The sequence below is a fragment of the Passer domesticus genome, chromosome 1 (genome assembly GCF_036417665.1).
Source record: "Passer domesticus isolate bPasDom1 chromosome 1, bPasDom1.hap1, whole genome shotgun sequence".
NCBI lineage: Eukaryota > Metazoa > Chordata > Aves > Passeriformes > Passeridae > Passer > Passer domesticus.
The window spans coordinates 73,029,725-73,046,553 of NC_087474.1; the positions used below are offsets into that span (position 1 = coordinate 73,029,725).

General features: G+C 39.2%; 1 protein-coding gene across 2 annotated transcripts in view; it reads left to right on the top strand.

The window, feature by feature from the left end:
• CAP2 (cyclase associated actin cytoskeleton regulatory protein 2) overlaps window positions 1-12,816 on the top strand; it is a 68,453-nt gene extending 55,637 nt beyond the window's left edge. For both annotated transcript variants that reach the window (XM_064424121.1, XM_064424110.1), the window contains 6 exons: window positions 4,608-4,803; window positions 5,645-5,820; window positions 7,038-7,161; window positions 7,385-7,467; window positions 9,940-10,080; window positions 11,613-12,816. In XM_064424121.1, the coding sequence (XP_064280191.1) occupies window positions 4,608-4,803; window positions 5,645-5,820; window positions 7,038-7,161; window positions 7,385-7,467; window positions 9,940-10,080; window positions 11,613-11,696 (804 nt within the window). In that variant the 3' untranslated portion in view covers window positions 11,697-12,816. The remainder of the gene's footprint in view (window positions 1-4,607; window positions 4,804-5,644; window positions 5,821-7,037; window positions 7,162-7,384; window positions 7,468-9,939; window positions 10,081-11,612) is intronic.
• The last annotated feature ends 4,013 nt before the right edge of the window (window positions 12,817-16,829 follow it).

A 16,829-nucleotide genomic window follows, 5' to 3' on the forward strand; every position in this document is an offset into this window, starting at 1 on the left:
AGATTAAGGTAGAAATACAGCATACTTTGAGGCTGTACCACAATCCTGCAAACCCTGCACAGTGACATTTATCAGACCCAGCACTGTGAGCAGCATCAGACACTGTTGCTAAAGGAAGCTTCTCTGCCACAGTCAATGGGAGGCTCTTGGACCTCTCCGGATGGCTTGGGGCTATCCAGCAAGGAGCAAACCCTGACCCATTCCTGACACCCCATTTAGAGCATGGGTGGAAGCTGAAGACAGCCCTGAGGGGAAATTTCTGGAATGTTTTATCCCCTGCAGAGTTTAGTACATGGTCACAGGGTCTGCATCTCCTCTTCCTGATAGGACCTTACTCAGAGAATTACATTTCCCTACCATTTCAAAAAGCTCCAGGAGCACATTTCAAAGCACGTCAAGTTCACTGTGATACAAAGCTACCAGGTTAAAAGTTTTACCTTGCTTTTGTGTTACATTTCCACAAAATATGACTCAATCTGTTGTCCCCTGGTAATTCTCACTAGGGGCATATTGTAAATGATGGAAAAATGACCATACAAACATGTTAATGGGAGCAGTCAGCAATCAGTATAACTTGACCTGGTGTCTGCAGACACCACAGCACTGAGAACAGCAGCTGTTGCCGAGGCAAACAGCTGAAATAAAAGAGGAAGAAAGGCAGCTTGCAAACAAGCGCCTTCACTGGTCCAAATGGCTCCTAATACTTTTTATGTAAAGACACACTGTTGTTAACATCTGCGTGAAGTTAATCTGAAGAGTTGTTTGCAAATAGCAAAGCTGCTAAGCACCTGCTGCTTTAGGATAGATGAACTTTTGTGGGCATGTAACATGCTATTTTATTCCCAGCAGCTCTCACAAACACCACCCTATACAGAACATAAATGAATGGACTTTGTGAAGGGAACTTCTGTTGAAATTGGATAGGACTATAGACAAGTATTACCAGATACCAGAGCAGTTTAAGAGCCTGATTCAGAAATATTCTAGAGCCTGAGGGTGTAACTTGTCTTAGAAGAGGAACTAAGGAAAGCAAAGTAATTGCCAGTGACTGAGGTTGGTTACTTGGAGGTTCATTTATTAATAGATGTCAAAATGAATTTTAAAAAAATCCTGGAACTACTTCACATGGCAGATTTTTAAATTGCCCTTTACATCAGTGTGTCTGAGTGCAGCACAGGTCCCATCTTCCTGGCATGCAGGGAATGCAAGAAGTGAAATGTGTATTCTGCATTTCATGTTCACTTTTGTGCTTTCTGCCCCCTTTTGAGAGTTTCCCTGAGCCACTCTCCCACAAAGAATTTCACCTCATTTGAATTTTTTATTTCAGTTAGGTACATTAAAATGGCAAAGAAAAGAAGACTGTAGCCAGAGTTATACTGTACCCTTCCCAGCAGGTCTGTGCACCCTCTCATTAGTGAGACTTGTCTGTCTTTTCCATGCCATTTTATTTCCATGGGAGATTGTCCTACTGGAGGAGTCCATGTTGTAAGGTGGGAGATCTACAGTGGAGCAGTTAAACCATGTACTTCAGAGACCTTTTTTCCTATGTTTTGTCCTTCAATTTTGCGTAGCCCAATTTATGATTTAAATTGTTTGCAGTTTCCAGAATGGCCCTAGATGTTGAAAATAGCATGCTACAATATCAGTTAGCTTGTGTAGCTGTAACTCAGGTCTTAAACTAGACAAGAGTTGCCATGCAGGAGAAAAGCTAACAACCAGGGTTCGGTCTGTCTTCTATTTCTGTGACTGCACAAAATTAAGAGGAAAAGTGGGAAGGGTAACAGAACCTCAGGTGTCTTTACCTTGTGATAACTTCTATGTTCTTAATTAGATCTAACTCAAAATCTTTTGTGCTCACTGGAGATAACCACTGACTTTGGTGGAGGGACCAGGCTTGTAAAGAAAAGAAGAGGCAGATGGACAGCATGAGTGCAATGAATACATTTTTTTCTTACTTTTGAAACCCACTTAAAAGGACCAGAATATCTTAGCTGCTCAGGTCGAGAATTGAGATGTTTGAGTAGACTTGTTTTTGCATCAGTACTGCTCTAAAAGGAAAAAAGCTCCTAGTTTCCCAGATCCTTTCCTACGTCTTCTGTTTCTTGAAAATAAATGACAACAATCTCCAGTCATACAAAACCATGTCCAAGCTTAACTGATGTGTTTTAAATCCTTCCTTTTATCTGTACTTTGACAAGGAAGTTCTTTCAGAGTTCTGGGAGAGAGATGACCCCCTTCCACAGATAAACCCTTCTGAGTTTAACTTCTGTCTGATTACATGGATATTCCCATACTTTAGTTGCCATTTGGAAAACTGCCTTTGAAACACTACTCAGCAGAATTATTTTAGCCTAGAGTGTCTTGCCTTGGTCTGTGATGGTCTTGAGTTTGACACCTGAAGCAAAGAGACTGCCAGAGTGGCCTACCACTCTCTGTTATATGCAGAATACCCAGATAGCTTCCAGAATTTTTTTCTCTAATGAATCTCTGCAGCCTTTGCACAATTTAGATGGTGTTAATTCTAAGTGGACGTGTGAGTCTTACACAAGTTTCTGGAAAAATATAGCAGTGTTCTGATAGGCAGGTGGAAGCAGTAGGTATTTTTGAGAAATCCGATGTCAGTCTGGAATTTAGCAAGTGGATTTTTATCTCAGACTAAAAGTTATTAGCCAATACCATTACTGCTATTGCCTTTCATAAAGCATACATAATTCATAACTGCATGTTCACACTGTGAATGGTGAGTGCCATTTCTGAGTATCTGAGTGTTTTAAAAAGCCCTGCAAATGCAATGTTCATAATTCTGGATAACCAGGGCATAGTGGATTCAGTTGCTATGGTTGCAGGCAACAGAAGGGGAAGATCTGTATTGCAACTCAGGCAGCAGTAACTGATTGTACCACTAAATCCACTTACATTCCTCTTTTTTTAAAATTACAGTAATTCACAGTTCTGCTGACTCTGCTGCAGGTAACTTCACTAGCAGAAGCAGGGAACAGGCACTATAAATTGAGGGCTCAGTGAAGAAGTTGTCCCCAGCCTAAAACACTGACCTATAACAAGGAAGTATCCAAGCAGGAGCTCTGAGTTAAATGTAACGATGGAATGGCTCTAAAAGCAGTCGACTTTAGTCCCAGTATATCTTGATAATAAGTTATAATTGGTTCCAAAAGGAGAATCTTCTAATTTGTTTACATTTGATCAAAAAGATTTAATAACAAGAAGAGAGTTTATTCCCTTAGGAGATCTTGGGCTTTTATTTTCTTTTCAAAGTATATCTGAAGAGTAAGTTAAAAAGGAGCATGTGGATCTTGGCCCTTTTCCTGTTATCAGTTTGGGTTTACAGGCCAGAACAAGTTTTACTTTTTAAAAAATAGCTGTAGTTTCCACTGCTGTGAGATGCATGAACCAGGTTAATGTTTTGCTGTTTCAGTTTAGAGGGAAGCAGAAAGAGTAGTACCATAAATGGTTAAAAATATCCTCAGAGGCCAGCTAAGCAATATCTGTTTCCAGGATGGATTACCAGGGATGCAGTAACAACGTGTATCTCTTAACAAAGGTAGCCAGTTAGAGGAGCTGTGACTCCATAAGTCCCTGTAATTTTCCCATTGTATCTGCCCACCTGTTAGTATTTGCTGCTGCAATGCACAATATCTCTGTAGCTACCTGAACTCATCAGAACCAATCTAATTTTCTCAGTAGATCTTTTAAAAGTTCCTTCTGTGCTGCAGAGAGGTAGGATCAGAGTGACACTCAGTGGCAGGATAGTAAAAGTGATTCTCAGATTGTCTCTAACATCTATTATTGGGATGTTAGGGCATTCTTATAAAATTTTAGTCAGATAATTATTAGTATTTTCCATCTTTTTGATAATATTCTACGTAAGAATTGTAATGCAGACGAAAATATGTACTTTTGATTATGTAAACTGAAACAAAAATTGTGTTACTTACTTTGCCAAGGCCCCCTTCACTCCTAACTTTTGCTGTGATCTGCAACAGAAAAAAAAAAAGAAGGAAAAAATAATTTAATAAATAGAACTGAAAACTCAAAAATTTAATTTCAGAATCAAGATATTTGAATCACCATCATTTTACATTCTGTGGTATTTGAATCTTTACAGATAACTTGAACAGTTCAAAGGATAGCATTTTACATCTTGCGTACAATTTATTGTGTTCCCTATGTGTAACTGACAGTTCCTTAACCTCTCAGTTATTTGTGTTGTACCCAAACATATTCTTTATCTGGAAAAAGGAGACATTTTCCTTTTTACCTAAGTAAACACTGGAATAAATTATGGAATAGTTACTGTTAAAGATTTTTAACATCAGCCCTTAGAAAACAAATATTTAAGGTGGTGTTTAAGACAAATATTTTAGGTGGAGTAAGGGTAGAGTGTGGTCTGTGTCTTTCTAGCTGTGCTTGCTCAGGTGCAGGGAAGGATTCGATTATATTCGATTGTGAAGCCAGAAATTCTCCTGAGCCTGTGGCTTTCTAGAGTCGCCCGAACTCGCAGCATTCAAGGATATTAATAAATAAGAGCTGTTGTGATACAAAGTTCCCTGAAACACTGTATGTAGAATATTTCCCTCTGTCTCAAACAGGGTCCTGTCGCATCCCCCATGTCCATGCGATCTGTTCTAAGCAGCGGCTCCAGCCTTTCCCCGCCACCGCCGCCACCGCCGCCCCCGGGACCGCCCCCCATCCTCGATTCGGAAACCGAGACCGCCAGGGACGAAGGAGCTGCCTCTCGCTCAGCCCTCTTTGCACAGCTCAACCAGGGAGAGGCAATTACCAAAGGTCAGCAGAAAAGAAATCGAATTGTGATCCAGGACTCAAACTACAGCAAGGGCTGTTACATTTTTCACAGCATTTCACAGCTTTCACAGCGTTTTTAAGTTGCAACCCAGCAGCTCAGATCCTTCTGAGGCTTGCAATGGTCCGATGGAGAAGGCTGCATACCAAAACCTCCTTTAGAAGCCACAGCACCCAAATAAGCTTAGTATACCTGACATTCACACCATTTAGAAGTATCCTTTTAATTTTAAGGCTGCCAAGCTGAATATCTTCAGCCCCCAGTAACTGGTCAGCCTCTTAAGTTGCAATTGCAATAAAGTTGTGTCCCTCTTTCTGACTCACATTGAGTGTACAAACCTGTGTCAAAACATCTTATGTGTCAGGTGAAATAAAGCTTTTTGTATTAACATTTGACAGTTGTAATTTATGTATATATCTGTGAATTTAAATACATATGATTGATATATTTGCATTTAATGCTGCAGGGATAGATCAAATATTGTCATAAATTAGAAAAATAAACTCTGATGGAAAAACATGCTACAACAAGCTGTCAAAGCTTGCTACAGACAGAGAGGGACCTAGAAGACATTGTGGGATTTTCTGTTGAAGATACTAAGAGCCCATCCACAATACAAGAGTTTTTATATGATCTGCTAAAAGTATGTCAGCAGTTACACTTCAGGTTGTTACCCAGGTAAAGCTTGAGGAAATTTTTTAAAAAGTAATTTCAGAGAATAACATAACACACCTACAAACAAACTTCTCATGCTTCAATATGAGCACTTTAAGGATTGGAAAATAGACTCTCTTTCACAAGCACCCTTTCTTTTTGGTTTTTTAGGGCTTCGACATGTCTCTGATGACCAGAAGACTCACAAGAACCCCAGCCTACGTGCCCAAGGCCCACCTGTTCGTTCTCCAACAAAAAGCCATACTCCAAGTCCTACCTCTCCCAAGAATTCCCCACAGCAGAACCATGCCCCTGTCTTGGAGCTAGAGGGAAAGAAGTGGAGAGTGGTGAGTTCCAGTCACTCCTCTGAACTGCATGTTGCACATTGCAAACCAGGAGGAGCACTGAAACAGCTTGTCTGTCATTAACATGCAGCAAAACAAAGTTGCAACTAAAAAGGGCTGAGTGCTCCATTTCTCTGCATTGCTACAGTTCAACTTTTACTATGCTGTAGGATTCTTAAGTTAATTCATTTATCTCTGAGAATCACTTACTAATTCATCTCACTGGACAATGTCGGAACCAACATATGAATTCCTTGCAAAATCAGACTATGGCCCAGAAACAAGTCCATTAGAGAATACCAATTAAAATCCCTTTTTGCAGGCCATTCCTGTGAATGAGAGAGAAGAGTCATCACAGACCACACTCTCCAGTTTCCCTAGCCAATGGAACTGTACATTTATATTTCATTGCCCATTCCATGCAAACATGTCTTCCATGCTTAAATGTAGAGGAGTGTTTTCCTTTTGCCCCATTTACAGATGGAAAAAGGAGATTTGTTTAAAGTTTGGGTGTTAACTTATATAGGCATATACAAAGATTCTGTGAATGAAAATTGATGTGGCTATGTTGGTTAAGAGAGAGCAGAAAGAATATGCAGTTTAGTCATGCAGAAGGTTATATACACAGTCAGTGTATTTTACAGTGGAGTCCAGTTTGCATAAGGTGCAGTCACTGTTTGCCTGTGTTATGTTGTTATGGTTCTACTAATTGGAACTTTCCTTGTGGATCCCTAGGCTTTCCTGGACATCCATGGAGTGTAATTGTTCTTTTAAGCCTAGTGAAAGGAAGTTTCTCTGCCTGTTGCTCCATTATTGTATATAGTAATGCCTGTATGTGTTCACAATATTATATAACACTTGGGGAAGGAAAACTTGCTCTTTTCTTCAGACTGAATCAGATGGGAGCCAAACAGCCATTTTGTGAGTGCCTTTTTAAATTGTGAGCATAACATCTTCGCTGCAAAATGAATGGATTTTATCACTGTCTGTGCTAACTTCTTCAGCTGTGCAGCTCTAAAAGATACAGTGTCATCTAAGGGTCACTTAGGTGAGATATCTGGTCACCAAGCAGATTAGGATTTTAAGCCACAGGAAGGATATTGTCTGTTGTAACTGAAGATGCACTGACTCGAGGATAAATTGTACTAAACTCTGTCTGACTGTTAGCTAAAGACTGTTAGTTAAAGACAACCAATTAAATAAACTTTCTTTTGAAATAGGAATATCAAGAGGATAAGAATGACCTGGTCATTAACAACACGGAACTCAAGCAAGTGGCCTATATTTTTAAGTGTAACAAATCTACACTTCAGATAAAAGGAAAAATCAACTCAATTACTATTGGTGAGTGGTTAGCTCAGCTGGGCTTCAAGTGACAATCTTGAAAAAACTGACTTGTGTGATTAATAATGCATCTGAATCATTCCATTCACTTTAATGATTGATCATGAGAGTAAAGTCACTCAGCTGTGCAGTGCAGGACTGAAAACTTTCATAGTTAATATAGTAGGTGTGCATGTATTTGCTTTTGTCTTGCCTTTCATATTTATGATTGTTTTTATTTTAGACAACTGTAAAAAGTTTGGCCTTGTGTTTGACAATGTTGTGGGAATCGTGGAAGTGATCAACTCCAGGGATATTCAGATTCAGGTAAATATCCAAGTGAGAGATGAAGACAGACCTAGAACCAAGTGGGGGGCGGGGAGAAAAGCCCAGCATATAGTTACAAGAGATTTTAAAAACTCACAGAGCACAACAAATGTAAGAAGTATCCAAATGGATCTTTATATGCTCTAAATTCTGCTAATGTTTTTAAAAAACGCTTGTGAAAACTATTTACTATCACTGAACAAACCTCCCATAGCCCAGTGCCTTCTGGTTCTGGTGCAGCTGAGAGATCTGTACACTGGCAGAACTGTTACTTCTGTCCCTGATCTGCTTGCTTGCATGTTAAGCAACTCCCAGCACGTGAAAGTTCAGTGGTGCTTACAGAGGAAATTCTAGCAGTTAGCTAATTGATAAATAGACTGTCAAAGGACAACTAAATTCTATAATATAAAAGTAGGTGCTGGGATTTCAAAAAATCTCCCTGGCCAGTGATGTGACACTTTATAACTAAGCAGTGTACTTATTTGCCTTCAAAAGCTTAAGCAGAGATCATCTTCCTTGTGATTCTCATGAAAAGAAGATACACATATTTTAAATCTACACATTACCCTCTCTACTGGGGACACTTGTCCTGCCCAAAATATACAGTCTGCCTGACATTTACAGTACTTCAGTCATCCTGTTCCAAAGAGGTCTAACTACATGCTCTAATACTGGGTTGTGTCTGACACACAGAGTGTAACCTCAAGAAGGGACTCCAGGACATATTATTTTAAGTGAAAAAGAAATGTTAATTATTATATCAAACTGCCACTCTTCAAAGTGAGGTCTTTTGCTTAAGAGGCTGTGCATGCTATATGACATTAAATATAGGCAGTCCTGCTCCATGTTTCAGAAATAATGGTCACAGCCACCACAGGGAATAGGAGCAAGATGGGGTTTTTATATTTTGAACCTTATGCAAGTGACTGACATTATATTCTGAACTGTAACAATCAGTTTTATTAATGATCACTACATGTCTTTTTACAGCAGAGGAGGCAATTAGTTAAGGATCCCAGGCACTTATTTGAGCAGTTTTTAAATAATTATATTATTTTTAATCATTATCTCTTAAACTATTCATGAAAGCTGAAAAATTTTTATGTAATAAATAGCAAAGCCCCAGCTTGCTAATACTCAAATAAAGTGGAAATACCTTTTATAAGAATCAAAATTCCTAGAATCAAAATTAAGCATGTTCTATGAATATTGCATAAGGCTTCTATGCATGTCATGGAACAGAGTGGGGATCCACTTAGGAAGGCAGGATCTGGTTATATGTTGTATGCTGCTTGAATCAGGCAGCTCCCACAGGGAGCCAAGTGTTAAGCACCTCAGTTTTCTCAGTCATTTGAAGACCTGAGTTCATAATGTCCAAATACATGGTATGTTAACAGATTTCAATAAATTAATCCTATAGATTTTGCTATAGTAACTGCAGTGCCATATTGCTTATCTCTCCTTTATCTCAGTGGTATCTTTTTTCTTGCCAGATGTTTGCAACTATTTTTAAACACCCCTTCCTTCTATTCTCCATTGCATAAGAACCCATTTAAGAAGGGAAACTTCAAGATGCATTGATCTGTTGTGTAGCTCAGACTTCAGGAAAAGGGTGGGATGCAGGAGGACAGACCACATGGTTTACTGCCACATTTAAGGAACTGAAGTTGAAAGATGTTCTTTAATTAAGTAATGGGGGACACTCTCATTAACAAGTACATCTCTGTCATGTGCTGTCACTGTTCTATGGCCTAGGATAATCTCTGGTGTTTTGATGTCCAGAGTATATTGCCATCCTTGCTAGAGAGGGCAGGAGCAGGAATTTTTACTGACAACCAGTGAGTCAGACTGTTAGCCATGAAGAAATCTTTCAATCTATAAAATTGTAAACAAGAGAAGATTTCCTTTTCTCGCTTCAAGTAAATCTTGTGCTTGCTCTTAAAGAGACATACAAAATAGTTTTAGAGATGTAATTAAATTGATCTTAGTACATATTCAGAACTATAGCTTGCCTGAAGAGGATAAAAACCCTTTCCTGTTGTATGCTGCAAGAGCTTTGAAGTCTTCAGAGTGTATTACAAATACCTTGTTGAATACTGCTTTATGCTGGGTCTTTCCTTACTGTGTTGAAGTTGACATGTTTGACTTCTTAGCCAATACTCACTGCTGAACAAGGTGAACACTGCCTGAATATCAGCACAAAAGTACCATTGAAATTAGAGAGAATCAGAGAAGTACTGTCATCAAACTGTATATTAAAAGCTTGCTGTACATTACAGGTTTGCTCTTGTGTATAGGTCACCACCAAGAATTTTCAGTGTCCAGCAAATCAAATGAAAGTGTCACACAGGCAGGTGACACCTAGATCAGATGCTGGTGGCCAAAATTAGACCTAGAAGGCAATGAGGATTTTATTAACAGTATCTCTGTTTGCATTTTGCGATTTGATGTGAAATAGATTTTATTTTGCAGGTGATGGGGAAAGTGCCAACCATTTCTATTAACAAAACAGAAGGCTGCCACATCTACCTCAGTGAGGAGTCTTTGGATTGTGAGATTGTGAGTGCCAAATCATCCGAGATGAACATTCTCATCCCTCAGGATGGTGATTATGTGAGTGAGACATTTTTTAAAATTTCCTCTCTGTTTCATACTAGTCTTGACAGTTAAGAGCACTTAAGCTCCTAGGAAAGAAACTAATGTAACACACATAACTATGTCACTGAAAAATGATCCAAAACAATTTAATTTCTATGTTCCTGTATCTCAGAAGGAAGAATTCCTCATTTTCTGGGGCACAAAGTAATTTCAGAGATCAGAAATTATGTCCTCTCTTTCCATTCTGATGGATAATGGCTTTATGTCCTATCCATTTGATCTTCTTTTTTTTTATATCAAACATAATCTCCCAAAGAAATTACCTTCACAGAAGAGCACTTAAGTCTGAAGATGATGAGGCTAAAACTAAGATAAATGTAGTGCTACTACAGGTGAAATAATACAGTATAATGTACTTGTTTTCTCTAAAGCTATTGATACATGGGTAGCAGCTGTAGTACTTTGTACTGTTTTCAACATATGTCCTTAAAAGCCACTTAAACTGCTGCATTTTTCCAGTTCCTTTCCCCTTCTAGTAAAATTGTCATATAGTGCACAGTAGCTTTTCTAGTAAAGTCATGCTCTGTCACTTCACACACAAGCAGGCAAAGTGTGCTCGTAATAGTTCCCTGGTGTCATCAATAGAGCAGAGTTGAAATTGCAGTGCATGGCTATAGACAGAACTTAAACTTCCTGTTAGTCTTTTGGGCTGGAATTTAGTACAGGGGTTTAGGCTTTATAAAATAAAATGTGTAATGAGAACTTTTGTGCTTCACATTTCCAAAAGTGACTGCTGGATTCTCAGCTTTAGACAATTAAAAAGGGAACAATTTTTAGTGGGCTCATATTCACTTGTTTCTTTTTTAAAAAGAGTCCTTTGTTCAGACTTGCCTCAAAAGCACCATAACATCAGAAATTACTGGCTACCAAAACACCTCTTTGAGGTCTAAACAAAAAACCCTTCTCTTTACATAATTTTTTGTTTCCTGGGTACAGAGAAATACTCAACAACATACCCGATCATTTCACTGAATTTGTAGAATAGAAGGGCACTTCATTTGGTGTTCTGCTTCATTTTGTGTAGCCAACAAAGGATGCTGACTATTTTGAAGTGTATCACACTTTAATTTTAAATGCTATTTTATTCTTCCATATTACAGTATTGCTTTTGTCCTCAAAATTAGACTCTTGGGTTAATCTTCACATCTAAATCCTCTCTACTGTCTTCCAACCCAGACATCAATGGAATCTGAAGTAATTTCTGACATGAGGCTTATTTACTTAGTTGATGCAGATAATGGTGTGAGAGAGATTATTGCAAAGTCATACCATACCAAGGCTATTTGAAACTGGGTAGCAATCAGTCTTCTTTCCTGTGTGGCATTGTAAAATAACTTCCTAGGGCAATGAAGAAGGCTTCTCTCTAATCCTGGCATGTCTGAGCTATCAATGCTTTCGCAGTCATGTAGAACTAATAGTATTCCACCAGTTTTCATGAGATATCCCCTGTTTGTTTAACCATCTTTGTTGCTTTTGTTTCCTACCAGAAAGAATTTCCGGTTCCTGAACAGTTCAAGACAGCATGGGATGGATCTAAGTTGGTCACTGAACCTGCAGAGATTGTGGGTTGACGTCCTCACGCCACAGAGCACTTGCTGACCGCGGCCAGGCTGCGGCCAGCACACACAAAGCAGTAATGTAAAGAACTAGAGGTAGCAGGAGTTCATGCTGCTGTCATAGGCCTTCAAGCATTAGCTCTGCATGCTAGGAACAATAACACATCTGGCACCCTTTTGTTAGGCAGCCCGCTCCTGGTCACGTCTCCACACAGTTTGCCTTCACATAACAGTTTTAATTCTGAATGAGAATGCAATAGGTTAAACCCCCCACCCTCCAGTCGCATCGTTGGTTTGAAATTTTGTATACAACATACTGCATGATACACTTTTTTTTATCATCTTGCTTCAGTGCATTCCTTTTTGTATTTCTGCTAATCAAAACAGCATTAAGACTTTAAGGTGTTTATTTTTGCCTATTAAGCAATTCCTGTATGATGCAGTAAAAATGTACCTGTAGAAAGTATGCAGTTTCTTCCAGTTCTGTGGCAATCATAATGTGTTTCATTTCAAACAAGCCAAAAAGGACAATTTTCACCACAGCAATACATTTTGTTAACTGAAAATGAAAAAAAAATCAGGTAGTTTAATCAAAAATGTTTTTAATATGCATATTTAGAACATCCCACAGTGTTTTGTGAAGTAAGATTTTACTATGGTTCACAGACTTGCTGCTGCCCTCTCATTTCTTGCAAATGAGTAATTCTTTCTAAGCTAAAGCCTCATCAATGCTAAAACCTTGCAGGAAATTACTTGAAAGTTTTTTGCTCCTTGGATTTCTTTTTTTTTTCCCTTTTTTTTTTTTGGGTGACACGATCTCTCACTTTTTAAAATTTTATCTTGCATCTTACACAGAAAACCAAGGAAGACAGAGACATCTAATACCAGCTAGTTTCCCTTACTTATAAAGTTCCTTTAAAATAGTTGTATTGTAACTCATCATGTTCATTAAAAGTATCATCCTCAGGTTTTTTCCCCACATTTGTAGGAGTTACTCAGTTTCAAATACGTTCACGAAGCAAAGCCATAGATTTATGCCATACTAATTATGAGCCCAAATAAAGCAGTGATTTCTGGTTTAGCTCTTTGACTCTACAGTCCCTATGCTTTTTTTTTTAAACAAAGGTGGAGTATTGCATTAATTTGTACTATTTCAGCACATAGTACAAATAAAACTTAAACATATTTAAAAGTAAATTTATGTTTTTGATCACTTGTAATACTTTGTATCAGTTAAATCACGGTGACATGCTTGCAGAGCTAGTTAAAAGCTAAATTTTGTGCCTAACTTACCTTGAAAGTACACTAACTCTTAAGGGTTTTTAAGTATACCTTTGATTGTAAACCCTATACAATACAACCAGTAGTGCTCATTCCTTACAGTTTTGCTATCTGATGTTTAACCTATGTGTATAATTGTGTTTGCTTTCATATATATCATTTTTTCAACAAGTAAACTTCTTATGAAATAAAAAGGAAAATGTACTTGTTTAAAAACAAAGTTGTTCAGAGCTTAACCTGTTGCACTGTTTGTCCTATAGGCTTTGTCTTCCTCAAACCCTGTTTCAAAAGCTGGAGTGAGAAAAAGTAGCTCCTCCTCCCATTTCACTAAAATAGCACGACTTTTGCTGCCATAATCCACCTCACAGTGAGTAGAGGATATTCTGTATGCTGGTAGATAAACTTGAAGTGTCATGCACATAACTTTGGTGACAGCCAGCAAATTGAGCTTTTCATGATTCTCACTTCTAGGTACACCTGTATCTTCCAGGGATTATGTCTAGGGAGATGATCATGATGTGGTGCAAGTTGATATGGTTTGCCTTCTATTTTTAGCTTTTCCTGTTGTTTCTCTATATGGCTTCAATCACTTGGATGTGCCTCATCTCTGAAGAATGGGCATCGCATACTTGTCACGATAAAAGGATTGTTGAAGGGCTGTTTAATCCTTAAATAATAATTGTAATGTGTTCCACAAAATAATTTTCTTCTGGAGCATTCTAGCCTGAGGTACTGACTTGTTCTTTCATGCAGCAAAGAAGGGACAAGGCATTATGCAGCAGCAGGATGCCACTTACTGCTTTGGAGGTAAGGCACAAACCAGGTATCAAATCCTGATGATAAACAGAAAGCAGCAAGACAGCCCTGAATCACTAAAGAGGCAAATTCTTACAGTTCCTCTGAGGGATTTAACTCCCCCATCAAATACAAAGTCTGTGATGGCTGATCTGATTCTTCTTTAAACATTTGAAGGCAAACTCCTTCATGGCTAGAACTTCACCTTAACATTCACATTAAGTACATTACTTTGACTGGTTACTTAGCAGAAATAGGTCCTGTAAAGTAACAACACGTGCCTAACAGTGTGAGCACACCTCAGACCTTTGTCAGAGGGCAGAAGTTTAAAAGAAAAGGACATGCATGCCTTGCATGGACAGACCCAAGGCAATTCCTTCAACTGAAGTAAAGGGTATCAAGTCAATGCATTACTGAACACCAGAAAAGTAGGAGAGACTTCTAAAATAGATCATACCCAGCACTCTTAGTCAACCACATAACAACAACAACAAACCTATAACCACCTTTTGTCAGTTCAGTTTGGTCATCATAAAAATACTTGTCATACATTTCCAGTAGGTTGGACTGTTCTTTCCCTGCAACCTGTCATTAAATTCAAAATTACAAAGGAGTGCTAAATCAACAAAGTTCTGCTTCTACTTTACATGAATTTGTGTACAATTAAAGGTTAAAAACTCATTTTGTGAAAAATCAAGTTTACCTCAGGAATAGAAATAGCCAACAAACTGCAGAAGAGTCATTTGATGAGTCATCTCAACCATGAGCAGTTGCAGCCACCAAGTTTTCAGCAGCAAGACTGATTTGTGTTTGATGGTTGATTCTGGCAAAGAATGAACTGCTAAATGCTGAGCATCCCTCAGGTCCCATTGATCTCTTTTTTTTACTGCATGCTGTCACACAAGATATACCCCTTGGTTTCTGTGTTACACTGCACCAATATTGTGGTCATGCCCTAAAGTCAATACCACTGCCAAAACAGAAAACAGTGAATTTGGTTCATTACACAAAAAATGTGTATGGTGTAATTAGCCAGTTCATTTTTATAAACCAGCATGGGTCAAATATTCACTAGTACAGATGCTGTCAATCAGACAGTAAAACACACGTAAAAGGGAAGGTGAGTTTTAAATTTGTGTCTAAATGTAAAGAGCTTTTTTTCCTATGAAAAGCTTCAATGGATGTCAAACTTTCTTAAATAGAACAGGGCGCAAAGAGAAGGGAGCCAGGCTCTCTTCAGGGATGCCCAGTGACAGGACCAGAGACAATGGGCACACACTGAAACACAGGAGATGCCCTCTGTCTATCAAGAAACTGTTTTCAGGTGCAAGTGACCAACATTAACACAGGTCGCTCAGAGAGGCGATGGAGTCTCCCTCCTTGGAGAATTCAGAAGTCCCATGGCCATGGCCCCGCACAACCGGCTCTAGGAGGCCCTGCTTGGGCAGGGGCCAGGTGAACTCCAGAGGTCCCTGCCAACCTCAGCCCTTGCGCTTTCTGTGATTGTCGCTTAGTCGTTCAGAATATCGGCTGCCGAGAGCGCAGGGAAGTAGAAGCGTGGCGGCAGTACCGTCCCGTAGCCGCCAGACGGCAGGGACAGCCCGGCCGGGCCTTGCGAGCCTCCAGCCCAGCCGGCCGGGCTGCAGCCTGTGCAAAGGGCCTGAGTGCTGTTTGCATGGAGCGGGGGAATTCTGCCCTCTAAAGGTCACTGTGAAAACACTTAATATTGCTTTGATCTTGAAATTGTCATCTTGGTGAAAGGTAAAGGTTTGAGTGGGATGAACGAGGAAGAATATTTGTTACCAATTATTAAATAGATCTTTTGGGTTGCTTTTCCTTTTTTCTTTTTTAATGCTGCTAAGCGTCTCCCAATTTAAAAAATACCTGACTGAATTTAAAAGTAACATTTAGCAGAGCAATTTAAGATAAAGGAGTAAGTAATTTCAAATGTGTGTTTGAAAACCAGAAATTTTTTCCATGTGCTAGGAAATCAGGCGCTTGCTAAGGCTTCCCTGTGCCATAGTTATTTTGCAGACAAGTAATTTTTGTTCTTACTCCTGAATCCACAACGTATCTGGATCTGCAGGAGTTCCTTCAGTGTTACTGCACTGTGTGTTCATCACCCTGTGCCTCACATATCTTTCCTGGAGATCAAACATTTGGCCATTTGGAATGCTTCAGGGGCTCAGTTCAGTGTGCACCCTTAGTGCACTCTCCTGGTGTGCTGTTCTGCTGGGCTCCTTCCAAAATTAGACAGTTTTCAGACAAATGGAGGTAAGGTTCAGTCAACTACACAATATGCTAGCAAGCACAGCAGTTACCAAGAACATACAAGCAGATTCAGTTTCCCTCTTGGAGGTGATCTGGGCCCAGTTGCTGTGAAAATATTGTCCAGAAGTAGCTACTGCTCTCTGAAGATGCCTATAAACAGGTCCCTGGCTTATGATAAAATCCCCCTCTTATTAGATAAAAATAATAAATAATGCTCCCCAAGGAATGTTCTGATACCAGAAGACAAGAACCTGCTCTGTCTTTATGGTTGAAATAACCCTGCAAAAACTTTTTGTGTGGCAGAAGTTTTTGTAGAAGAACAGAGACCATTCCCTACTCCACCACCCAAAACTCAGTGGTGACTTCATAGGTTTAACCCTTCTTCCCTAGGTCTTGCTGCATGCTGAGGACCCCATCTGACCACCAAACTCTTATTCTCCAAAGCCATAGTCCCACTGCTTCTTCAGCAGAGGTACCACCATATTTCCTCCCTGGGAAGAGAAGGGAATGTGACAGAGAAGGGAGTTAGGTAACTGATAAGACTTCCCAGTGCCATGTTCCTGAGTAAAGCTGTTTTGTTGTTGCTCTTCCTTCAAACAAGGCCAAGGTAAAAGGCAAATAAAGGTGTTTGTTTAAGCACAACTCCTAAACCAGACAGTACTAACAAACAAGCAACCATACAAAAAACTTGGGTACCCTAAGATAAAAGTGGAAAAATTTGGTGGGGTTTTTTTGTTTTGTTTTGTTTTGTTTTTTCTCCAGCTGATTTGCCATGGCCTTTTTATCAACTGTGACCACCAG